Source organism: Calonectris borealis, chromosome 12 (genome assembly GCF_964195595.1).
Source record: "Calonectris borealis chromosome 12, bCalBor7.hap1.2, whole genome shotgun sequence".
Classification (NCBI taxonomy): Eukaryota; Metazoa; Chordata; class Aves; order Procellariiformes; family Procellariidae; genus Calonectris; species Calonectris borealis.
In genome coordinates this window covers 5,713,771-5,738,725 of record NC_134323.1, presented here as the reverse complement: position 1 = coordinate 5,738,725, position 24,955 = coordinate 5,713,771, and the positions used below count along the sequence as shown (strand labels likewise).

The 24,955-nt window shown below is 37.2% G+C and overlaps 1 protein-coding gene and 1 long non-coding RNA gene across 12 annotated transcripts in view; both read left to right on the top strand.

Annotated features, from left to right (window-relative positions):
* The window catches only part of CHD9 (chromodomain helicase DNA binding protein 9), a 100,646-nt gene extending 81,207 nt beyond the window's left edge, over window positions 1–19,439 (top strand). For 9 of the 11 annotated variants that reach the window (XM_075161153.1, XM_075161154.1, XM_075161155.1 and 6 more), the window contains 14 exons: window positions 73–190; window positions 861–918; window positions 1,241–1,283; window positions 1,445–1,664; window positions 1,795–1,997; window positions 2,250–3,158; window positions 5,294–5,457; window positions 7,558–7,830; window positions 8,645–8,813; window positions 9,874–10,013; window positions 10,527–10,748; window positions 11,564–11,692; window positions 13,733–13,837; window positions 15,973–19,439. In XM_075161153.1, the coding sequence (XP_075017254.1) occupies window positions 73–190; window positions 861–918; window positions 1,241–1,283; window positions 1,445–1,664; window positions 1,795–1,997; window positions 2,250–3,158; window positions 5,294–5,457; window positions 7,558–7,830; window positions 8,645–8,813; window positions 9,874–10,013; window positions 10,527–10,748; window positions 11,564–11,692; window positions 13,733–13,837; window positions 15,973–16,836 (3,617 nt within the window). In that variant the 3' untranslated portion in view covers window positions 16,837–19,439. The remainder of the gene's footprint in view (window positions 1–72; window positions 191–860; window positions 919–1,240; window positions 1,284–1,444; window positions 1,665–1,794; window positions 1,998–2,249; window positions 3,159–5,293; window positions 5,458–7,557; window positions 7,831–8,644; window positions 8,814–9,873; window positions 10,014–10,526; window positions 10,749–11,563; window positions 11,693–13,732; window positions 13,838–15,972) is intronic. The other 2 variants (XM_075161156.1, XM_075161157.1) reach the window with 2 other exon arrangements.
* Window positions 19,440–20,303: 864 nt separating this feature from the next.
* On the top strand, window positions 20,304–24,056 carry LOC142087198 (uncharacterized). The gene is made up of 3 exons (XR_012675374.1): window positions 20,304–21,887; window positions 22,311–22,360; window positions 23,904–24,056. It is a non-coding gene; the product is annotated as an uncharacterized LOC142087198 (long non-coding RNA).
* The last annotated feature ends 899 nt before the right edge of the window (window positions 24,057–24,955 follow it).

The following is a 24,955-nucleotide window of genomic DNA, read 5'->3' as shown; positions in this document are numbered from 1 at the left end:
ACGCCCTACATTCAATTTTTTTATAGCTTAGCCTGAAAGTTTGAATTTGTGCCTTTTTTTTTTCCTTTATAGGTTATGAAAAATACAACACTATCAGAGCAGACCCAGCGCTGTGCTTCTTGGAAAGGGTTGGCAAGCCAGATGAAAAAGCAGTTGCTGCGGAACAGAGAGCAAATGATTATATTGATGGGTATGAGCACTTAAAAGTGGGCATGAATGTTTCGGGGCCTTAAAGTAGACGAGACTGAATTTATATGTTGCACTTTATTCTCTTCTTAACTGGTTTTATAGTAGTTTGATGTCATTGTGAAGAATACTACTTGGACATTACTCCCACAGAGTGGAAAAGAGTTAGGAACAGTGTAACAGAACCATTGAAGTTTGGGATTTCGCAGTTAAAGGAAAAATGCAGCAACTTATTGTTAACAAGGACTCTACCTTGTGTTGCTGTATCAGAAATACTACTTAGACACTGAAGTGCAAAAGCCTTCAGAGGCGGAGTACTACAGACCTATTTAACTTGATTTCTGGTCCTTCAGCTTGGTGTGTTAGTCTTGTGTAGCTAACCAGTGACCCCAGTAGATCAATTTGAGTATCACTGATAACTGCTGAAAGGAAGAACTGCTTTCATTCATTGCTTCATCAATGAGGTTAGCAGCTGTGGTCATAAAGAACATCTTTGAATGAGATAGTGAATTGGGGGGCCAGGATTCAAGCCATGACATATTTTCCTCGTTTCAAATAGAAAATTAAATACAGTATATCTGACTAAATCTAAATGAGTTTTGCTTAATTGTAAAGAGTGTAAGGACTTCTAAAATATTACTAAGGTGGGTTCTTTTGTGTTGAAATTTTAACAGGGATGTAGAAGATCCAGAATACAAACCAGCACCAGCAATGTTTAAAGATGACATAGAGGTATAGTAGGCTATTAATAGCTCCTTTTAACACACTTGGAATGTAATACTTCCACCTTTTCGTTGAGCAAATTCTTACCTTCTTCTGTATTTCTCTAAATTGATAGAACTTATCCCATGTGTTTCTGCAGTTGTGTGGGCAGGGGAAGAATGGGAGGGACTTGTTGTGTAATTCTGTTGTATGCCTTGTTAGCCATTTGTCCAAAGTATATATTACTCTTGTTCTTTGTGATAGTCATAATTTGTCTGCAAGGTATAAGTTTAACCTAAATCTTTGGAGAGGGCTGCGTTTTTAATTTTGCTTCACTTTTGTTTTTCTACAGGATGATGTTTCATCCCCAGGTGATCTAGTAATAGCAGATGGAGGTAAATACATAAAACTTCAAATCTGAGCCAATTCAATCTATTTTGAATTGCTTAATTCTCCTGACTCTTAACTAGAATGTATTTAGATTGCCTAGTGTGGAACCATAGGCACCAGCAATGATTAACTTCTTTATTTTTCCTGTGACTTTGTTTTAATACAGACGGACAAATGATGGAAGGAGACAAAATCTATTGGCCCACTCAGTCTGCCTTAACAACACGTCTTCGCCGCCTAATAACAGCTTATCAACGGACAAGTAAAAATAGGCAGGCTCAGCAGATCCAGCCAGCATTCCCAATACAAACTAGTATGATGCAGCCTCCGTATGAAGAAGCTGCTCTAAATCCAAAGATGGCTGCTAAGATTGAAAGACAGCAAAGGTATGTGCAGTGTGCAAATACACATTTTTCATACATCCTTATGTAAAAATACTGAAGAAATAATAATTGCTAGCTGTGTGAAATAGTGAAGAAAATGACAGAATTTCCAATTTTTTCCTTGCTGATCAAGATGGACGAGAAGAGAAGAAGCTGACTTTTACAGAGTTGTGTCCACATTTGGAGTAGTGTTTGATCCTGAAAGGGGGCGATTTGACTGGACCAAATTTCGAGCAATGGCCAGACTACATAAGAAAACTGATGAGAGCTTAGAGAAGTACTTGTATGCATTTATGTCAATGTGCCGGAGAGTCTGTCGTCTCCCCTCAAAAGAAGGTGGGTGCATATATTTTTACTTTTATTTTTATCTTTAATTTCTGTTGCCGGTGCTTATCTTGCAAAGGTTTTTCTTTCATGTGTTCCAAAATAAAAATGGGGGAGAAGGAAGTAAGGAAACATGTTAAGTGTAAAATTGAAAGCTTATAATGGGGAGACATATATTAACTGATTAAAGCCATCTACTTCTCATATTGGTTTGCAGTGGGAGTGTTTTTGCCAGATTCTCATCTTTGTTTTGTTTTAATACAGAACTCGTAGACCCAAACATTTTTATCCAACCAATTACAGAGGAGCGTGCTTCTCGGACTTTGTATCGCATTGAACTCCTACGGAAAGTGCGAGAACAGGCTCTTAGACACCCACAGTTGTTTGAACGACTAAAACTATGCCAGCCAAACCCAGACTTACCTGTCTGGTGGGAGTGTGGGACTCATGACAGGGATTTACTTATTGGAGCTGCTAAACATGGAGTTAGCAGGACAGATTATCATATTCTTCGTGATCCTGAACTCTCATTTATGTCTGCCCAGAGGAACTATAATCAAAATAAAGTGGCACTCTCAAGGACTTCTACTCCACTCTTGCATCAGTACCAGATGGCATTATCTGCTTCTCCTCTTACACCTCAGTCAAGATTGTCAGACGCTAAAGTGAATGCTTTTGAGGACACAAAAGCTAAAAATGAAAATCTGAAAGAGGACCCTCAGTCGTCTGAAGAGGAATCTATGTCTACAGAGGAGACACAGACAATAATGAAATCTGAACCTTTGAGTCCAAAAAATGGCACACCAATACAAAATACAGACCACAAACCTAGTGTGAAGACTGAAACAGACAGGCGCATGGTGGCAGCAAGGACAGAGCCTCTAACTCCAAACCCAGCTTCCAAAAAACAGAGAGTCAGCAAAAGGGGATCTGACTCTAGCTCTGACTCGGACTCTGACTCAGATAGATCATCCTGTTCTTCCAGGTCATCTTCTTCATCCTCTTCGTCTTCCTCATCTTGTTCACACTCTCGATCAGGCTCTAGCTCTTCATCATCTTCATCTTGTTCTTCAGCATCTTCATCCTCATCCTCATCATCCTCATCATCGTCGTCATCATCATCATCATCGTCTGAAGAGAGTGATAGTGATGAAGAGGAGGCACAAAAACGTGGTATGTGTGTAGTCTTATTTCTGCAGTATAACTCTTAAACTGAACAAGTTTATTCTTAATGGAAAAATGTCTGAAAAAGGATAATAAATCCCACAACAGTAAACTTAAACATACTTTCTTGATTCTTCAAGTGAGTTATAAGAATTTCAGGGATGCAGCATTTTCTTTGCTTCATATCAGTGCCTTGGATGAGGTAGTTGGGATTTGTTGACTGATTCCCTAAGCAAGCTTACTCTGCATGTGGTTCACGTGTGAGAGGAGACTTGAATGGCTAGTGTTGTCTGGAAATCTATTGTGTGTGTGTATTTCCTACTACTGTTTCTTCTTCTTCCTAGATAGGGAGATTCTTTTGGCTTCCCTTTTTCCAGTCTTGCTCATCTGTCTTTGTAGCTTCCTCATTGTGCTTTCATGAAATCTGCAAGCTTCCTTCTGTCCAAGCTATAGAGTAATGTAAGCTGCTTTTTCTTGTAAACTGGAGGTGGCCAAGCAGTGTACTTGCACTGAAAAATTTCAAACACTTAAAAGTATGTACCTGCTTAGAAAAGACTGAGGTGATTATAGAGCACAGGACCAAATAACAGAGACACTTCTGAAAGCTTCAAAGTACAAGCAAAAACCTGATCAGTGAAACGATTTAAAATTTTTAATAAACCAACCAATCATTATTTAATACATTACTTGTTTTGATATTATGAAGTGTCCTCTACCCTTGCCCCATTGAAACTCAGAATGTGAAAACATTTCTCTACTGTGTGATAACAAATGGTAATAGAAAAAGGAAGAGGATGAAGTTAGGCAGTAGGATTACAGCATAAGTAAACAAGCTATTTTTTTCCAATATCTCAGGGAAAAAGGCATTGTGTTAATCAGATAGATCCTCTTGTCTGTGGAAATGACAAATGGAAACCATAGGGTTAATTTACTGAGAAAATGATTACTGGGCAAGTAAAATGCCACTTAAACAAAATGATTAAGATGCTGCTGCCTGTAGCAGTGGAAGGACATTTTCAGAGGAAACAGTTGTATGCAAACATTAAAACAGTGAGAGAAAAGGAATGCTTATATGACATAAATATTTAGATCTAGATGGTGGATATTATATGTGCTACAAGTCCAAATACTAGGCTTGCTTTTTGCCAGCTCAGTCTGTTTAGGCAAGTAATTGTGCCATCCTCAGATTGCAAAATCTTGTAAATCAGTCAGCATTTCTTTTTGTGGCTATCTTGCTGTAAGTTGGTGTTGAAGAGATTGGTAAATGCTGGAAAATTCTGTTAACTTCATCTGCATTTTAATTTTAAGCCCAGTTTTTATTTCATATGTTGTACAATGAACATGGACCTTTGGCGTACTTTTCACATTTGAAACATCTTTTAAGGGAGAGCTAAATTGTATCAGATTACTCGATACATAGCTATTGTTAAAGACAAATTTGAGTTTGGTAGAATTGTCCCTCAATACTCTTACTCTTTGTGCTGATGTAGTATTTACCTTTTCAGGCAGCACTTTTTTAGTTTCAGACTATTTCCCCATGTCATAGTGAAACTTATATTATTGTCTGGACGGAGGCAAAAGTAAAATAATAATGAGGCGAGAAGTATAACAAAGTTAGAGGACACACTGGAAAGATACTAGGATAAAATCCTCTGTGCTTAAAATTTAAAAAATTAAATGATGCAGACACACATGTTCAAGGTGTGGAACATCCAGCATTCCATCTAGTAAATGAAATGGGATGGTTTTTTTAAAGTAGTATCCCAATAGATTTGTCATGTTCTGATGATAGACAGCTTTCATTTCAATTTAATTCTATATTTTAGTGCATGTTGGTTTACAAAGGAAATATGTTAAAATAAGTAAGGACTGTCTATCAAATTACTCTGAAGCATGTCTGTTTTCAAATAGCTAAATGTTTGACAGGTTAAGCTCTTGAAATATTAACAGGAGTATGTGTGGAATTTACATGCCTAGAAAAAAATCAGCAGTCATTCTGAAAAACCTAACAGATTAATTCTTCAGTTTAACTTTGTGTTTGGACTTCCTCTGAACATTGTTGTGTGTGTTTTGTTCACCTGAATCTCTTACAATGAGTGTTTAACTTATTTACAACACCAAATGATATTAGTGGTTTTATTTAGCAGAAGGAACCCCGCATATAAAAGCATATGATGAAGAGAGTGTAGCCTCTCTGAGTACAACACAAGATGAGACGCAAGACAGTTTCCAGATGAACAACGGGACACCAAATTCCAGTTACCTCCTACAAGGTGGATACATGTTGGCTGCATCCTACTGGCCAAAGGCAAGTTTATAATACTACTTTGAAAACCAAAGTTGTAGGAGAAGGTGGGCTGAGACATTAGTATTCAATTAAATATGTTAAAACCATACCACTGAGTTATAGGGAGATCTTGGAAAAAAACCTAGAATTTTGTCCATGGTAAATTATAGTAAAATTATGACAAAGGATTTTATAGTTGTATAGCTATATCTGTGAAAGAGGGAGTGTTCACATAGGAAATAAAACTTTAAAGGAAGCATATTTAAGATGAAGATGAGATAATTTATCAGATACTTGGATAATCATAAGTCAGTGAATTGTTTAGAGTAGTCCAAAAGAATGTGAAAAATGAAACAGCAAGAAATCAGTTAAGCTAAATATTAGAAAAACTTTCTTAACGATAGTAGGACTCCTTCAGCTACATTGCAAAATCCTAAGTCATGTTAAAGTATAGACTGGCTGAAGCACTGGTGTAATACAACTTCTGTGTTAAAATTTAACTATATGATTCCGTATGTGAATTACTAAAATTAGTGAAATCCTAAAGTATACTTTGAAAAGATAATAACACTAAGTGACTGGAAATTCATCTTGTTTCAGATAAATGCTGAATATTTTTAAGCTCTTTAGTCATATCTGAATTTCTATGGCTGGCATAGCTTGGAAGACCACAGAGCAGTTCTTTACGCTTCCAATTCCTAGCTTATTAAGAAGATGAAGCAAAAATTGTGAATTGCTGGAATGCCTGTTCACTACATAAACTTTAACTGCGATATATTTTTGGATAGGTTTCTTTCCTGACATATAAGCAAAATGAGACTGACTTGGACATATTCTGGGTCTGAAAAATCTACTTGCTTTTATAGTCAGTATTACACTTCTAGGTTTTAGTGTGTCACTTTTTTTCAAGTGTAGGAAAGCCCATGTGATGTTAACTTTCGTGACAGATGTTTTTGATGCTTATATTTTTCAATAGTTCTAAAGAAATTTTAGCATGTTTTAGCATGTTTAATGTGTTGCTAAGCATATGCTATATAAAAAAAATACTCTGACATTTTAATAAAAAAAACATAATTTCAAAATCTCTTTCTGTGGAACAGGCATGAGTTGCAAATCAGCTTGAAAATTCAGAGCCAGATCACCAGCCTGTAATGAATGAAAAGTTTCAAGGTCAAGCAGTTGAGGAAAGTGAAAAGGAGGGCAATGCAGGAGACAAAAAGGGTGATGAAACAGGGAAAATAGATGTAGGATCTGAACTTTCAGGAGCTTTTACTTATTGTTACGTTTGCTCCTGGAAGATGCATATAAATCTAAACACTACTTCTCATAATTTTTGAACGTTCATTTTGAGAAGGGGGAGCATAACTTTCATGTCACAGGTGCTTGGCAGATTGTGAAAAATGGCATTCAGAGTGTACAAAATCAGACTTTTTTTTAAATACAGGAGAGGGTCTTGAACTTGGCAAAAAATGTTTGCTTATGGAACAGGTAATTCTAGCGTTCATTTTTTATTTACAAGTAACTGCACTCTGAAAGTATCAGAAAACTGGGTAGTTTCTGGAGTCTTACGTGTACTTAGCTGAGTTTATTAGGACTCGAGATCTATGTATTATGCAGGTGTGTGAAGTCAAATCTGTGTTTGGTGTCTAAGAATGTGAATGAGGAATAATATGGTTTCAAAAGCTAAAATGAGATGTGAATAAAATCTGTAGATTTAGTTTTATAAATGCTCTTTGCCAGATACATTATGGTGCTGCCCACAGGTTCAGACCCTGTTACCATTGAGTCAAAGCCAGACCCACAAATACTGCTTTGGTAGTTACCGTACCTTTCCTTTAAAAATCAGTGAGATAACGCGTTTCAAGTATTTGCAGGCCCCAGACCCTGTGTAGATGAGATTGCAGGTTTACAGGTGGTGAAATTAAATACAGAGGTGGCTTTCACAAAGTTTTACAGGAAATCAGTAAAAATCCAGCAACTTAGAAATCTTTTAGGTTCAAGTCCAGTGATTAACAATGTTGTCATTTCTCGTCTTTTTAACATTAGAAGATAATACATAAATGTAATGTGTACAGTGTTGGTAAGCATTACTCTTACAGAAATATTTTCTCTGTTTTTTAGGATCGAGTTATGATTAATCGACTTGATAGTATTTGTCAAACAGTGTTGAAAGGTAAATGGCCTTCAGCAAGAAGGAGCTATGACAGCAATTCGGTGGCATCTTTCTATACAACCAAACTTCTGGATAGCCCAGGTGCAGCTGCAGATTACAGTGAGCCCAGCGCACCAACACCCCCTCTTGCAGGTGTTAAAGAAGAATATGATCAATCACCACAGATGTCAAAGGTGAAGAAGCATGTACGAGAAAAGGAGTTTACAGTGAAAATCAATGACGTATGTTTATTTTTATTGCCCTAGGACCTGATTGCGATTGCGGTGTGCGGCATGCTTTACCTGCAAGTGGCTGCCTGCTCTCACTCTCACTTCCTTCACACACTTGTTTGTGGGTATTTGGGTCTGCTGCTTCTGGGCATTGAGTGTTTGGGGTTTGGGTTTGGTTTTGGGGGTTTTTTTTGTTTGTTTTAATTTGCATAAGCCACTGGAAGGAATCACTGTTATTTCTCTCTCTGAATTGAAATTTTGCCATTCTGGTGCTTCCTCAGACAGCCTGTTTTATGCTGTTTCTAAGAAATCCGGTTAGTAAAAAAAGGTATTTCTGTTGTTTGGCTTTTTTTTGAACATTTCAGCATGTCCTATCCAGCAAGCACTTTATTATTTCATGGTTGTTTGGAGGGTTACAGGTCAATTTCCCAGTTGAAATGCAGGCTAGAAGCTTCGAACATTTTTCTTATCTGTAGTTAGAGACCTGTTGGTAGCATATAAAAATGTATTAAAATTTCCTCTTGTAATTGGGCTTGGCGTTTCTTTAGGACTAGATTAGGGAGCTAGACAGCTGTTCAGTGTCTGAATTTTTCAGTTAAGATAGTAGATAATTTAAAATTTATATTCATAGAAGCAATTCCATGAAATTTCTGTTCAGATTTTTTTACATGGAAGAGAAGCCAGACTTGTTTTAAGGTCTAAGTCTAATACAATGTTTTCATTCTTCCTCAACTCTTCTGGAGTAACTGTCTGTGAGAATCCTGATTATGAAGTAGTCATGTCTGCTTCAGAAGAGACTCTTCTAACCCTGGGATTTATTTAACAGGAAGGTGGTTTGAAATTGACTTTTCAGAAGCAGGGACTGTCTCAGAAAAGGCCATTTGAAAGCGAGGAAGGTGCATTGGGACAGCAGCAATACCTGGCTCGGCTACGTGAACTCCAGAATGCTTCAGAAACCAGCCTTGTCAACTTCCCAAAATCACTTCCTGAATCAGGTACGTAAAATGTCAGAGGGCATAAGAGTTAGTGATAAATCTTATTTTCTGGGTTCTTCTGTTGATCTCCACATATAGGCAGTGGAGAGAGATGTTTGCAATGTTATTTGTTCTGAATTGCAGTCTGGAGGAATTCACTCCAGAGTGCTAGGGAAAAAGTTGAGGCATGAGGTTGAACCACATGAATACTCTCTCACAGTGTCAGTTACTGTAACGTTCACTTACTAGGAGGATACCATTATACATTATAAACACCCCCATAAGAAGATTTTAATAATTATAAAGTGCATCACTCTACACTGACAGTAGTCAGTTTAAATCAGAACTTATTGTGACTAGTTTATAAGTAAAGATGAAGAGTTCCAGTTTTATGCCTGTGTTAATTTGCGCTCTTCATATTCTTTCCTGTGTCTCATGTAAAGAAACAGTGGAGGACAATAGTCTAGAACCAATTTTTTGGCTTATAGCTGAAAACTTCCAGCTTATTTTTATAAAAAATAACAGTGGGTGTACATGGACTAATAAAAATGAGCCTAAAGTAAGCAGTTAAAATTTGGATTAAAATATTTGAAATTACTAGAATTGGGTGCTTGATTTAGGCCAGCTTCTGATTAAATGACTAACTCACTGAGATTGCATGCATACACGAATGACAACATTTCCTTTAAAAAAATACTACCTTTCACTTGCACTTTGTAGTTTCTTGTTCTTTTGCAACATACCATTAAGGTCTTGTTATAAACATTTATTTAGGTATGCCTGCCTCTGAGTGTGTATAATGTCAGCAGTTTTTAACAGCTCTCGTCCCTGTACAGGTTTATTTGGAGGGGGTAGGGGGCAGTAATAGAAAACTTTCATAGTAAAGTGGCTTTTCAGAGACGGATGCTAAGTGTTTTAAACAGTCATAAAACAACGGGCAATTTCTGTTAGATATTACATGTAGAAATTATATGCACTTGCACTATTTCAAGTAATTTTATTTCCTTTTTTTTATTCAGACACGTTTCTTGTTATAAACAGCTCAAGCATCTGACACTAATTTTATTGCGTCATTAATTAGGTACTTCCAGTCACTTAACAGCCAGTGCCAATGGAGTCATAGTTGACAGTCAGCCTGTAGTCAAAAAGAGAAGAGGAAGAAGGAAGAATGTGGAGGGAGTCGATGTCCTCTTTATAAATAGAAATAAACAGCCCAATCATGTAAGTAAACTTGATCTTATATCCAAAAATAAGGTCCAAATTACTGTTAATCCCTTGACTGAGCATAACCAGCTGTCAACATACAACAAAAACATTATTACTCAAAACTGTTGGGTTGGGTTTTTTCTGAAATTGTTCACTGACAGTTTATGACTACACGAATGAGAACTAGTAGAGTTTTACTATTAGATATTCAATTTTGATAACTATTTTTAAAAAGTAAGTTTAATTCTAGTTTAATTCTAGATGAACTGTAATTAACAATGTATTATTAAATACTTGATATTTGAGTTAGCAACACTTTCTGACATCCTTTCCTGTAACATCTGTTACAGGACCTGATTGTACTGTGACTTAAAGGAAGCTATCTTTATGGCATGAGTAATCTCACCGAGTCCTTGAGCGCGTGCATAACGATCTGCAGGACTGTGGCCTTCCTTGTAGCATACATGAAATAATTGTGATGGTTTGTTTTCTGTGGAGAACTTAGTCAAATGTTTTTAATTTCTCCAGGTTAATCCAGGTATTAACTCCTGTCAAGTTGCTGCAGGAATAAACCCAGCAGTCACTTACACGCAGTCCCAAGGCATGCTTGATGCAGAGAGTCCAGTTCCTGTTATTAACCTAAAAGATGGAACAAGACTTGCAGGTGATGATGCCCCCAAAAGAAAAGATTTAGAAAGGTGGCTTAAAGAACATCCTGGATACGTTGAAGACTCAGGAGCTTGTATTCCTGTGAGTATTCCTTTCAGCTCTGTTTTAGCTCAAGAGTAAAACATTTCTCATAAAATGTATTTGAGTTTGTATTCTGTGTTACGTGGAATTATTCTTCCTTTGTTCTTGCGTTTTGTTTAGGAAAAGGAAAATGTCTGTTTCTTTCTATGTAATTTGAGCACCGCAAGCCTTCCTTTTCCCTCACAAATGTAATTGCCAAGAAAAGCAATACTAAACAAAGACATCTGATATTTGTCTGATTTCACCTAGGATTAAAAAAATATCTAAGAGAAGAAAACTTATATTACCATGATACTGATGATGGGAGCTGAAAACATAATAGCATATTTAGTGATGTGAAAGAGGATTAAAGGCTTTACTGTGGGATGTATCCCATACCTACATTACAGTGCTATGGTAGTGATGTTTATGTGGGTATGATGTTCTCATTTTACCTCTGAATTTGAGATTTGTTAATGTTGAGCAGAATGCAAGAAAATAATATTTATGATGTCTGGAATAACAGCCTTATTTCTCCGTAAAGATGTTACAATACAAAATCATAGCAATATTTCTGACAGTTAAAGCACTGTTGAAAACTGAAAAATTATTAAAACAAAGCAATGGGTAAAGGCATCAGAGAGAGGATTTAGAGCTGTCTACTGGGCTGCTTATTATATGATCGTGATTAGTAAATTAGTATTGTTACTAAAATATTTCAGAAATCGAAGATGACTTCACATGAATGCCTGACTCCGGAGAATGCACAGATATCTTACCATTTTTAAAACAGTTATATCAGAAGGATAATTGGCTTTTTAATTCCTTTATAACAGAGGATGCAGCTGCATGATGGGAGGCCCAAACAAAAAAGACACCGTTGTCGAAACCCTAATAAACTGGACGTTAATAGTTTGACTGGTGAAGAACGTGTTCAGCTCATAAATAGAAGAAACGCAAGAAAGGTATTCATATTACTGTTCCCATTCCGATGTTCCCCAAGTGAAAAGTTACCTAAAATGAAGAACTCTAATATTACACTTGCTAAAATACTGTGTACAGATGAAAGGTTTTTGTTCTAAGGTTTTGGCACAGAGCAAGAAAGTCAATGACAATCTTCTAGTAAACATTTTGCAACTATGGAAATATGTAAGATATGGCTAGAAACTTAACCTGTGGTTTATGTTCAGATAGAATTGAACACTCTATATTGCAATATTTGTGCCATTGACTAATACAGAGGCACGGCTGCTGAAATATATGTTGTTCTGATCAAAGTAGCAGTATTCTCACAAGTTCTAAATTTTGTGTACATCTTCTCATTACTACTTTTGACATGATTAAAATTATATTGGTAGAGCATCCTGCACAGAAACTTGTACATTGGAATTGCTTAAATCCTGTGTACTGGATTATTTTGCATTTTTCTTTTTTCAGTTATCTCTGACATTCGACCTTTATGGTTCACCGGTATATCTCTGTTGTAAATCACATTGCTAGGTTAAACAGTAGTGTAACAGGGGAACAAAAGTAGAAGGGGGATTCTTGTGTAGAATCCCAACAGTGGAAAATGGCAGACCAGGTGTTGAATTCAAGCTTTTGGACAGGTGATCCAAGTTTGGGAAAGGCATTGTGTCTTTGAATAGGCTTTGGGGAAGGCTAAAAGGCAGTATTTGAGAAAAGCACGCAGAACGTTACTGTTGTTTAATGAACAAATTTGGACAGGTGTGTGGGATGGTGTCTTTCAATGTCAATGTAGTACCAGAGCAGCAGGCCAGTGGGAGTCTTCGAGGTATTGCGTCAGTGTATGGAGCATTTTCTTTTGTGATACTGCTAGCTTTTCTTCTGTTAGAGAGCAGTTGCAAGGAAAGTAGGAAATTTTTTTATGTGGCTATGTTAAGGTCAGAAGGTTTTTGCATCTGTAGAGGAGAGTGAGGCAGAATTTGAGTTTAATCTCTTCAGTGCATTGAGACAGCAGCTGTAAAGAGGAACCTATATGGTTGCTAGTCTCATGAAAAACAGGCCCTTGGCTGCTCTACAGTAAGCCGTGCCCTGAGGAATCTTTTCAAAGTTGATGATCAAGGAGTGAGAGATTTGATCTGTGCTTGCTGTAAAAGCCTGTTTTCATGATGGCTTTTTTTCTCTAATAAATTTCCATACCATAGTTGAGACTGTTCTCTTACTTTTTTAACCTCAGTTTTCCAATTTATAACCTGTCCCCAACTTCTCTGCATCACCAAACTCTTTTTGTCTCACTTCTTTTTTAGTGTAGTTATACATTTAGTAGCAGGGGTTGAGGGGACCAAAAGTAGCCTAGAAAATGTGAGTTTAAGATGCAGTTTATAGAGGAAGTTCAGCAGAAACTGGAATTCTTTTTCCTTTCTTCTTTCTACCATTTCTTCTTTCTTCCTGGATCTGAATAATACTTTGGATTAATTTGAAAGCTTACTTTCCTGCTTATATGGTTTTTATTAGGACATACTGTCTATCAATCTTAACTTGGCCTTTTTCGCATGAAAAAAATGCAAGAAATAATTTCACAAGATAAGCAGAGCCTCTTAGTGGAAGTATTTTTAGAAGTTAACTGACATGATAGAATAGGACTGATTTAGTGGATAAAGGAAAAGTTTAACAAGATTGTAGTTACAACCTTCTTGGTAATACTTGGACCACTTGTTCTGTATTCATATGGCTGCTCTTCCATTCATTGCATGTCTAAATAAACTCTGATATTAAACATTAGTAGGAATGTCAAATATTGAAGTTGCAAAGTACATATTTAATAGATGAGTTTGAGTTCAGTAAATTTAGAACAAATCAAGAGTATCTCTCATATACCACCAGGAATCAGTCAAAAGCTATTATCATACTCATTGATAATTTAAAGTGAGATTTTATTTGTATTGTTCTATATAAAAGGCAAAAATGAAACAGTGCGAGGTATGAATGTTGCCTTTATTTATCGAATGAGAAGTATTTCCTGACTTCTATCTTCTGCTTCTCAGGTTGGGGGTGCATTTGCTCCCCCTCTGAAGGATTTGTGCAGGTTCTTGAAAGAAAATCCAGAATATGGAGTGGCTCCTGAATGGGGAGAAGTTGTAAAACAATCTGTGAGTATTTGCAGAATAAGATAACTGTGACATGAAATGTATCTTAAAAACAAACAAGGCAAGCAGGAAAAAAAAGGCATGCCAAAAGGCATACTTTTCACTTCTGGTATTATATTAAATGCGGTGCATGAGTCAGTGTTAGCTCATTTTTTCTGCCAGCTCAGTTCCCTAAACTGATTTGCTGGCACACCTGTGAGTAGGAGGAAGGGAGGGACAGTGGCTATCAACACCAAATCAGAGATTTGGTTGAAGGTGCTATAATACTATGTCTTTTTCATCCATAAATGTAGCCTTGAAAGTTTTTAGGAAAGGTATTAGCCCACAGAATACTTTCTTATTTTTAAAGTTACAGTTAGGAAGATAAATATCATTTTAAATATTTATTTTTCTTTTTAATTTACTTCCAGTGTGCACCTTTAAGAAATTACTATCCTCAATCAAAATGTAAATTAAGTATTAATATAGCTATTTTCTACTACTTAGAATTTTTGTTTTCTATTTCTTAGAGGTTTTGTTTTTAGCTAAAAACTAGTGTTGAGATTCCAGTGGAGGGAACGAGGTTAATATATTAATATATTTTTAGGAGTAGGTCTGCACTACATCTTCAGTGTTGCCCATGTATTTCTTCTGTATGGATTACCAACAAAGTTAGTGGTGAGAGTCCTACATTCCCTGGTAGTCCTGAGCCAGCTTCTTACTAATAGCAAGATGCATTCAGTGAGTTTGAGGTTTTGTTCTGTTTGAAGTTTGTACTTGGTTAAATTTAAAAGAAGAAAGTTTTTTGATAGATTTTGTCCACAGTTCCAACAAAACAGCAGGTACGCATTTTCATTACTGGAACTATTATATAGCCAGTCTCTCTTTCCTTTTAAGTGTCATTGGTTCAAGTCTGGTGTAAGGTTCTGAGGTCATTCCCTGTTTGCCTTGAAGATAAGGACATATTTTGAACTTCAGAAAGTTGTGTTGTATAATAAAGAATGGTTTCTGGGTAACCCAGTTAATCTTCCATTCCATGTGTTTAACAGAAGTGAAGATGGTTTTGTCAATATTTCTGTGAAGTCTATTTCTCACCTACTATAACTTGTCAGAAGTGTATTATATTTACGCTACACCTTCAGCCTCTGGCAAAGAAATGACCACATTAATTGTTTTTCTAGTTCACTATCAACAGAACTTGTAATCTTTCTGTGACGTTCTAAATGCCAGTCTCTCAAGTACCCTTGTGGGACATTCTGGTAGAAAAATAGGTAACGAGGAACAGGATTAGACTGCAATGAATAAAGGTATAAATAATAGCAGAATTACTTCTAGAATTTAGTACTAGTGATCCACAGGACAGAAGAACAGAGCGTGAGTTCTGAATTCCTCTGGTTGTATTAGGCTAGTTTAAATTAGAGATATTTGCTGGGGAAAAAAGAACTATTGTAGTATGGAAGTGAGTAATGGTTGATCTTATGATTGCCATTTTTAAGAGGAATTTTCAAGACGACGCATTTCAAAGAGAATAATATTAGTGTCCATTGCAATTCTTTCTTCTTCATTAGGTAGAAGGGCTTATAGAGGTGAAAAAATACTGCGTAAGTCCTAAAAAGAAGTGCTCTAAATTTCATTTTAATTGAACTTGAGTCCTTACTGTTTATTCTTAAGTTTATGGATGAGGTGAAATATGAGGATGTTAACAGACACTAGCAATAATAAAAAGGGCTTGGAAATTGTTGGTCTGTGTGCAATCACACATATTTAGTTTTAAATTGAGTATTTTTTTTAATTAAACTGTCAAAGGATTGGTATGTGGTAATATTGCAAAGCAATGCTGTTTCAGATCTTAAATTGAGATTGCTTCTATAATTAGCTGTTTGGCTTGATCTGCAAACAAACCTCTAAGGATGAGTTAGCAGAGGGTCTGAGAAGATGCCTGTGTAGACCTCACTGTGGAAATGGGCCTTTAGATGTTTGAGGTGTGATAGCACAAAGTCACCACAAACTCCAGTGAGTTGTCTGGAGATCAAGCTGCTGTGCTGACATAGGAGAATAATCTTTGACACTGTAACTGTACGCTTTAATCTTTCATTTGCTTTTACTTCTCCATCTTCAAGCTCTCAAAATACTAAAAATGCCCAATGTGTCTCTTGCAGGGATTTCTTCCAGAAGGTATGTTTGACCGTATTCTCACTGGACCTGTTGTGCGGGAAGAAGTAAGCCGGCGAGGAAGGCGCCCCAAAAGTGAGATTGCTAAGGCAACAGCAGCTGCAGCAGCTGCCACCGCTGCAAGCGTATCAGTTAACCCTCTGCTAGCTAATGGATTGCTTCCAGGAGTGGATCTGCCTAGTCTTCAGGCCTTACAACAAAACCTGCAAAACCTGCAGTCGCTGCAAGTAACAGCAGGATTAATGGGAATGCCAGCTGGCTTAACTACTGGAGGAGAAGCGAAGAACATGGCTGCCATGTTCCCCATGCTGCTGTCAGGGATGGCTGGATTACCAAACTTGCTGGGCATGGGAGGACTTCTAACAAAGTCTACAGAATCTATTTCAGAGGAAAAAAAGGGAAGCGATTCAAAGGAGGCAGATATAAAGAAAGAAAGGACAGAAGACCAAAATACAGATACTGGTGGTGAAAACTCTGTTTCAAGTTCTCCTTCAACATCCTCTGCTGCTGCAGCTGCCAATCCTCTCTCTCTTAACCCATTACTTTTGTCCAACATACTTTACCCAGGGATGCTTCTCACTCCAGGCCTTAATCTTCATATCCCAGCTTTGTCTCAGTCTAATATTTTTGATGTACAGAACAGTGAAAGCAATGACACAGGCTCAGTCAAGCCCACAGAAGAGAAGGAGGAAAATTCTAGGGTTAGAGATCAGGAAGACAAAGGGGGAACAGAGCCAAGCTCTCACAATGAAAACAGCACAGATGAGGGTTCAGAGAAAGCAGATGCTTCATCTGGATCTGATAGTACATCGTCTTCATCTGAGGATTCAGATTCTAGCGATGAAGACTGACCCCAGACTCTGCACTTAAATTATAAACTGATTTTGAATTTATTCTTTAATTATTTCATTGTAAATAACCCAGTGTTGAGTGCATCAATGATTTACTGACCGAACATTTCAGTATTTGTTTAGAAGTGCAAACTGCTTTCAGAGACGTTTTGCATGTAATATTTCTTGAAGTTCATAAGTTTCTGAACTTGTATGTACTATCAAATACACAATGGTGTAAAATTACAACAAAAGGCATTATAATTTTGTTGGGGGGTTAATTTTATGAAAATAATGCTCAAGTAAGAGCTGTATATTTAATATATTTGCAGTGAACACAGAATACTTTATGCATATTATTGATTTAATTTGAATATAGTTTTACAGCCTCCTTGACACTTATAATTTACAGATCAAAACTCAGCAATAATTTGGGCAGCTAATGAATGTCATGAAAGCTGTAGAATCTACATCACCATCCATTGCTTTAATTACATGAAAATGCTCTAGTGTTGTGATGCACTGCTGTTTCCAATTCAGGTACAAGTGTGTTTAAAAGAAGAAAAATTTTTCCCAATCAGCCAATTAAACTGGCTACCTGTTACCTCAGCTGAGTTAGTTTAGGAAGTTTACATTGGTTTCTATTACTTGTTTTCAGGTTTTGTTTTGTTTTCTAAAGACATCCTGTATATCATGTTAAAATCTGAGTTATTTGAGATATGACTGTTGGGGTTTTTTTCCCCCTTATTACAACAATTCTCTTTGACAGCAGTAAGGGGAAATTAAAGCAAAAACTGTCTTATCTCATGCTACTTGGCACCACGTAGATCTATTTAGTTTACACCTTGCAAAGTTTTGGGCTCCCTCTGCAGAATTAAAAGTCCCAAAATGAGGAGTAGTTTCCCCAAGACTCAGAAGAGGCAAACTGTCATAAAGTGCCACTGAAAAGACCTTTCAACACTGCATACTTCATGTAAAAATTGTTTGTTTGCTTTGTTTGTGTAGATTTCTATTTGTGTTTTATGTCATAAAACCTCCTGGAGTTACCAGTTAATAATGGTAAATAAAGTATAGATAGTTTTGAACTCCTTTTGAGTTTAAACTTCTCTGCAGATTTAAATCTGACTAAATATTAAATATTACCCAAAATCATTATTGGGATATCACTTCATATATTATGCTGAGTTACCCACTAAAGAAAAACGCACTTTGAATAGTAAGGAAGACAAATTATTCCTAGAAACCACAATAACAGGGCATAAGGCATCTGTTTAAGTCCAAATCCTTAGAACCCTTTACTATATAAAATCTGTCTAATATTTGATGTGTGATATGATTCCTCCTTCTTCTTAAGCTGCTATTACTCTGACACAGTCAAGGCCCAGATTCACATTTACAGAAGTTCTGAAGTGACCGAGACTTCAGTTGACCTTGGTTACATCGTTTGCGGTCCAAGAATAGGCAAGTGTTAAGAGAAAATAGATACAGGTACTAGTAGAAGTCATTGAAAAAGCTTTACAAAGGGATAAATTTAAAAATAAAAAAAAAAAAACAAAAACTGTATATTTTGATATAGTTCTGTTGCTTGCTTGTACAGTAAAACAACGGTGTTGTTTTTTACCAAGAACTTTACCAATGAAATATAAGTTTCTATGTGCAAAATAACTAGCCCCATGATTAGAAGCAGTATTACATGTAATTACACAATTATACAAGTACCATTTGGATTGTGCTGGTTACGTATTTTCCCAAATAGTATTCTGATTTTTGGCCCTTCATGCAGTGTCTTAGCAATAGTGAAAATTAAAAACTGCCAAGAGAAGGGGGTAGCAATTCTTCATTGTGAAAAAAAAAAAAAAAGTATTTCATATTTAATATTTTGCCCTTTGTAATATAGCACTTTTATTTAACTAGGATGCATCTATGAAATAGCCAAAGTTTTACAAACAGTTATTAACTTAGTTTGCTGATGGAGTATGTCAACAATACCATCACTTCCCACCCTTACCCCACAAAACAAATCCTAAATCTTGTGGCTAAAACCTAATTTATATCAGATTTATGAAATAAAGTATTTTCCTAATTATGGTCAAGTGAGTTTGGTTACCATTCTAGTGATTCTTTCTATGTAATAAGGCAATTACAGTTTCAAGTAATGAAGGCTGGTGTAGACTTGAACATATAATATATTGGGTTTATTTTTAATCAGTTTGAACCAGAAGGGGAAAAAATGTCCCACTATCAGCTAAACTATATGCAAAACGGTTGTATAAAGTTAAGGGTTATAAGGAAACCTCAGTAGAATTACACTAATACTGAAGTTAAAATTAAAAGGATATCCAAGGTGATGATAAAGTGTGTGTTGGTAGTTACTAAAAGAACCTTAGCTGTTATTGCCTTGTATTTCTATCCCTTGTTTCAGGCTTCATGATCCAAGTCTTAGTCCAGGGTTTTTTTGGACTTTTGCAATATTTGCCAGTTGTGTTCTGTGTAGTCTGAATTTGCTTTCTGTAGTTGAACAAGCGTCTTAAAAAGTCATTTGTAATTTATTGAATTACTTTCTATGATGTTCTATAGAGCAAATGGAAGTTTAATTATTTTTTATTAAACATATTCTTTGACTACCCATGATGTCGGCCTCAATATGTGAAAATAATGCTGTGTAAGGATTAAACATGTATCTTTCAGCAGCAACAGTTAAGTTTCAGTATTAAGCTCTAAAACTGAATTTATTCTTAAGACCTTAAAAAAAAAAAAACAAACCTCCCCCCCAAAAAAACCCCACCAAATTTCAAGCCAAGGATGTAACACTCCATGCTTTACTGTCGTATAATTTTTCTGGGAATCAATTTTCTGTAATTCTGTTGTCTTACAAACACAATAAGCTGTTGTTCCAGCCCTTCAGTAGTTATGGTTAGAAAGAAGTATACAGTCCAGGTTCTGGTCCAAAAATTGACTTAATTTGAAATAATGATGCATCTAAAGTTCCAGGGTAAGCATGTTGGCAGTGGAGTACCTTTTGAATCTTTTTAAAACTCTGCATTACTTTCTACATGTTTACTAAATCTTATAATTATGTACAGAGCACTTCCTATGCTATTTTTCATATATTTCATAAAGGGTACAGACATTCCTCCTGGTTGTCAGGTGCCTTCTTATTTTAACCTGTCATTGCACTTGAATGATGCAGTGGTATCCTTACTTATTCCAGACTGAATTTTGTCTTCAGATCGCGATCATCCTTTCTGACCTTCTGCTTTCTCAAATCTGTACACAGGTGATAAAAATGCACATACGCCTATGAGCTCTGTTCTCATGTTTTCCCACTTCTTTCCTTGGAAGTCCTGCAGAATCCCTAATAGTATTTTTTTAAATTTATTTTTAGCAGGTCTATTAGAAAACTGTCACAGATTTAGAAAAAGGGGAAAAAAAAAAGGAGGGGGAAATCATGTCTTATAATCTTACAATCCAGTCATCTTAGTCTGTAAATTAAAATATAACTAGATCTATTTTTCAATGAAACTATTTCCAAGGAACAGATGATCTAGGCACAGTACTGGTGTTTAATTTCTTGCACTCCTTTGAACTTTTTTGAAACAGTATCTGGATATGATGATAAGATGAGACTATTAACAAGGTGTCCCAGGCAAATTCCTGTCCTATTTGTTATATCTTGTCTTTGAGAAATGATTTCTGCCATGTTGTTTAGTAATGTATTTTTCATTTATTGCTCTGTACGGCTGATACACCATCAAAATGAATGTTTACTTCTTAATGCCTGCATTTAAGCTGCAGTGAGATGAAGTGTGCCTGGTGTACATGGTTAATATAAAGGGATCTGCAGTGTAGCGTTACATGAAATCATGTGTGATGTGGAAGTTAGTAACATTTACTTGTATAAACATTCTCATCTAGTTCTATTACACCTATAATTATCTTCAACATAAGCAACCTGTACCAGTGTAATGTGGGATTTACACTGCTGTGTAAAACAACTACACAACTGTAGTTGACCAACACTTCAAATTTTACATCCGTACATTGCTGGGACATGGGGGTTATGCTGGTGTCTACAGAGGAGACTAATTATACCAGTGTGCCCACGGGAGTTTACAAAATAACTCTCCTGGCTTATCTAAATGGCCTGAATGTTATACAGACAGGCAGTACCATTTCGTTGTCACATTCAGAGGAAAAGGAAATAAAGATAATAGCTTCCCATAACTAAAGAGTAAGAAAATCTTGATCACTTCATTTTTAACTAATGATTTGTAAAATGAAATGACTCTGTTAAAGATACAGCAAGGACTTCTGGTGGTTAAGTGTCCCTGATGACAAAGGTAAGTTTCAGTTAACATTTCCCTGAGAAAGATTATTCTTTTAGGAGAAAGCCTTTTCTAGCTTTTAGTAATTAAATACATATGAGATAGGTCTTTGAAAATATTGACAATATACACAGAGGAGGGATGTTGAAATGCATTATAACTCTAGTGGAGTCAGTAAATTATATCATTCATTACTGCCAAAAGTTCCAGCCTGCCAGAAATTATAAACAATATTTTGATTGTTGTATTTCAATTTTTTACCTAGCATTTTAGGAACACTGTTCACTGAGAAATAAATACAAAGAATTAAGCAAAATTTTCCACAAAATAGGGTGGGCTGAAGTCTTGACATAGAGAAGTATGTACAGGTAAGTATCTCCATTCAGAATAGTTATGACCCCAAAACATTTTCACTTACATAATTTAAATTTTAGCTTCAATTTAGAATATTTTATACTTTAGGTAGCTAACATTCAGACTTCTTTTAAAAAAACTCAAACTACTAGCATTTCTCTACTTACAAGGAGCCAGGGACGTCTTCAAATTAGAGAAATTAAGACTATGATCTTTTTTCTTTTTAACACTGCCTTCTTTCAGGCTCTCTCACACAAGGAATGACGGAAAGTGCCATTGACAAGATCCTGTCATAAAGTTATTCTGCAAAATGAGGACTTTTTTTTCCCTGCCTCTTGTCTGCTTCAACTGTGAACGAGACCTGAGAGTGCAAAATTCTCATTAGTGTTCCAGGTAAGGTCTCTTGTGCCTAGCCCTTTTACGGTCTCTTCTGTGTACAAGGGAGGCTGGTTTGGGAAGTTCCTGGGATCCTAATGTCAGATATGGTATTATCATCTCTCTTTTTCACCAGTACTCACCAAAACTGATAGCATGTCTTCAAGCTGTTTTCTGTTCTCAGAAGAGAACAGCTTTTGAGTTGGGAACTACTCCGGCTCCTCTGCTTCATGCTGTTTGATCTCTGTTCAGTTTCTCAAAGCAGGTGGTAGGAGCTTGACTTTTTGCTCCTGTAAGGCAGAGTTTCTAAAGATAAGTGTACTACTGCTTCATTTTTTTAATGCAGTAGCAATTCTAACCTAAATAACCTGGGTTTTTTTGCTTTTTAGTGTTAGAATGTTTCTCAGTCACGAGATGAAGAAACATTCTTCTTTTCAAAAGACAGGTGAAATCTTCATGTAATCATTGGTCTTCATCAGCTGAGGCTTAAGGTAAAATACTAAATGTTGCAAGATTCCTGATGGGAGTCACGCGTAGTGACAAAATAGCATCAGAAGTATCAGGAGACTGGCTGTGCTGGGAAGGTCACAGGGAGGATAGTGGAAGAAAGGCTTTTCTGTGGTGTGTTTTTCTCTTTACACAAATACTTCCAAGAGTTGGTCATCCTGGACTTCCTTTATGAGGAGATCAGACTTTCCCTGGTATGTATCTAGCCTTCTCCAAGAGGCCACTTTATTTCCTTGCGGGTAGACAACATTAACGACCATTTCAAAAATTCCTTGTCACAGTCAATGTTCACTACTTGGGGCCAGTACAGTCAGGACCTGTGCTATGACTGTGCAGTATTTGTTTGGCCTCAAGATTTGCTACCTGTTTCTTGTATGTTGCAAGGAAACTACAGTTTATTATCAAAGTCACCAGGATACAAAGAATTTGAGGCCATTTGCCTTATTTTTGTGCAACCCTATTTTGAAAAGGTTCACTATTTGGTTCTGTGAGCTGCAAACAGTACCTGTCCCAGACCTGGAGTGCCACCCTTCTGAAGAGCTCTGCTTGCCACAGCTGCATTCCCCAGTGTGACATTGGCAGGGGCAGGCACAAAACAAAGAAATACGTGTGCCTGAAACCCTTTGATGCTCTAAGTGCCATTTGTAGTTCATAGAGAAGTCCATTTCATAGCATGTTCATAAGCTAAGTTTCTGAAACTTCAAAACAGTAAAAAATGTATTTTACTGTAGGATAGCCTAGCAGCTGTCACGGACCCAGACTGAGAGGATGTATGTGGTATCCCTATTAGAGTTTTGCATCGGTGGTAACACTAGTGGCTGTAACTTATTCTTACAATATTGGTAGATATAATATGGAATCCAGCAGTGGAAATGATTCAAGTAATTAACATGCTAAATGAGGATATCTCTTTATTTCAGTGTTCATGTTGAACATTGCTATTGTCTTGAATAAAATACTTGTTTCTTTGTAAGGGGAAAAAGGGGGAAGAGGTGAAGCGGAGGAACAAGTGAAGTTAAGTCCTTGGGAATGAAAAAGATTTCAGTGTGTCTATTGTGTCTAAAATGTTTCTTGTCTAAGTTTTCAGTAGACCATTAAATGAAAAATTACCTTTTTTTAAGTCTTCTACACAAGAACAGTGAAGTTAAACCACTTACTTACAAAGTCGGGATGCATAAAAACATAGGGAAGTATGCAGTTCTAATCACAGCATAATAACCTTACCATTAACCTAGGCTTTGTTTAATACTGTGGAGGTTTATTACTTTTTTTATCCAAAGGATTTTGAAAGAGTAGATTAATGTTTCTCAGTAGAAAGTAAAATAAATTTTTGCTGCTTTCTGCTTTAATGAATACTGTAAATCTAGGTTAAAAGAAAAGCCCTACAGTATTATATACAGACTTCTGGATGCCCTGTATACCTCAAAGCAGCTGCTGCCTCACTGCAAAGTTCACAGCTCCTCCGTGTTAAAAAAAAGAGATGTAAGGCATTGGATACAGCCTAACCATCCGTTTTTAATGTTACAGTGAAATGGGCAAGACCCCCAAGTTGTCCTGGCAGGCCGGGGGGCTGCAGGCATGGGGAGACCCCGCTGCCATCTCCAGCTTCCAGCACCAGCTCGGGCTTTCTGCCGCCATCTGGTGCTCTTGCTGCTGGGTAAAAATGGATACCGTGTCTGGAAAACATCTCAGGTTAGCCAAATCGTCTTTTCTTGACATTTCTTTTTTCCTCTGAAGCTTTCCTTGTTGTTAGCTTTGAAATGTTAGTAGTACAAAAGCAAATGGGCATAGTCAATAAACCTCGTGTAACAGAAGAGCGCAGTCTGTTTTACTGTACCTCTGGGCGGAGGTAGAGAGGACTGACCTCTCCCTAAGGCTTGTCGTGGGCAGTCTCCCCTCTGCTGGGTGGGGCCTTCACAGCGGGAGCTCTGCTCTGTCTTCCCCGGGTGTGGCTGCTTGTCCTCTGAAAACCGGCGTCACCCCCTTCACCTCCAGCCACGGGGGCAGCCGTTTGAAGGTTTTGACTCGAACAGAAGTGGATCTTTGTTACTTCGTGGCCTTGTTTTGAATTTTTTTCCCTCGCAAGGGTCTAAAACTCAGCTGTATTTGAAGAAGTGAATGACATCGTACGAACGCTCTGCACAGCTGCCTTTAACAGAACTTGAATTCATTGTATTTGGTTTTATTTAACGGTCTTTTATGATAGTGAACCTGTCTGATCTCAAAACCTTTCACAGTGAAAGTGACCACTTTGTGTAATAATTCTGCGCTGACGTCAGCGTTGGCTCTCATCGGTTACGCGCGAGGCCCCCGCGCCCCTCTGCGCCGCACTGCCACGGAAGCAAGGCAGGCGCTGGAAGGGGCAACGGCCGCCTCTCCCCTGGCCTTCCTCCGCCACACCAAACCGTCCCGGCCTTCCCGCTGCTGAGCGGGGCCCCCGGCACCGCCCCGCCGCGCCCGGCCGCTGCTGCGCGCGACGTGACGCCGCTCCCTCCCGCTGCATTCTGGGAGCAGGCGCAGGCAGCGCTGCCGCAGTGCATGGCGGGAGCGGAAGTTGTGGCGTCGCCCGGGGAGCGGTG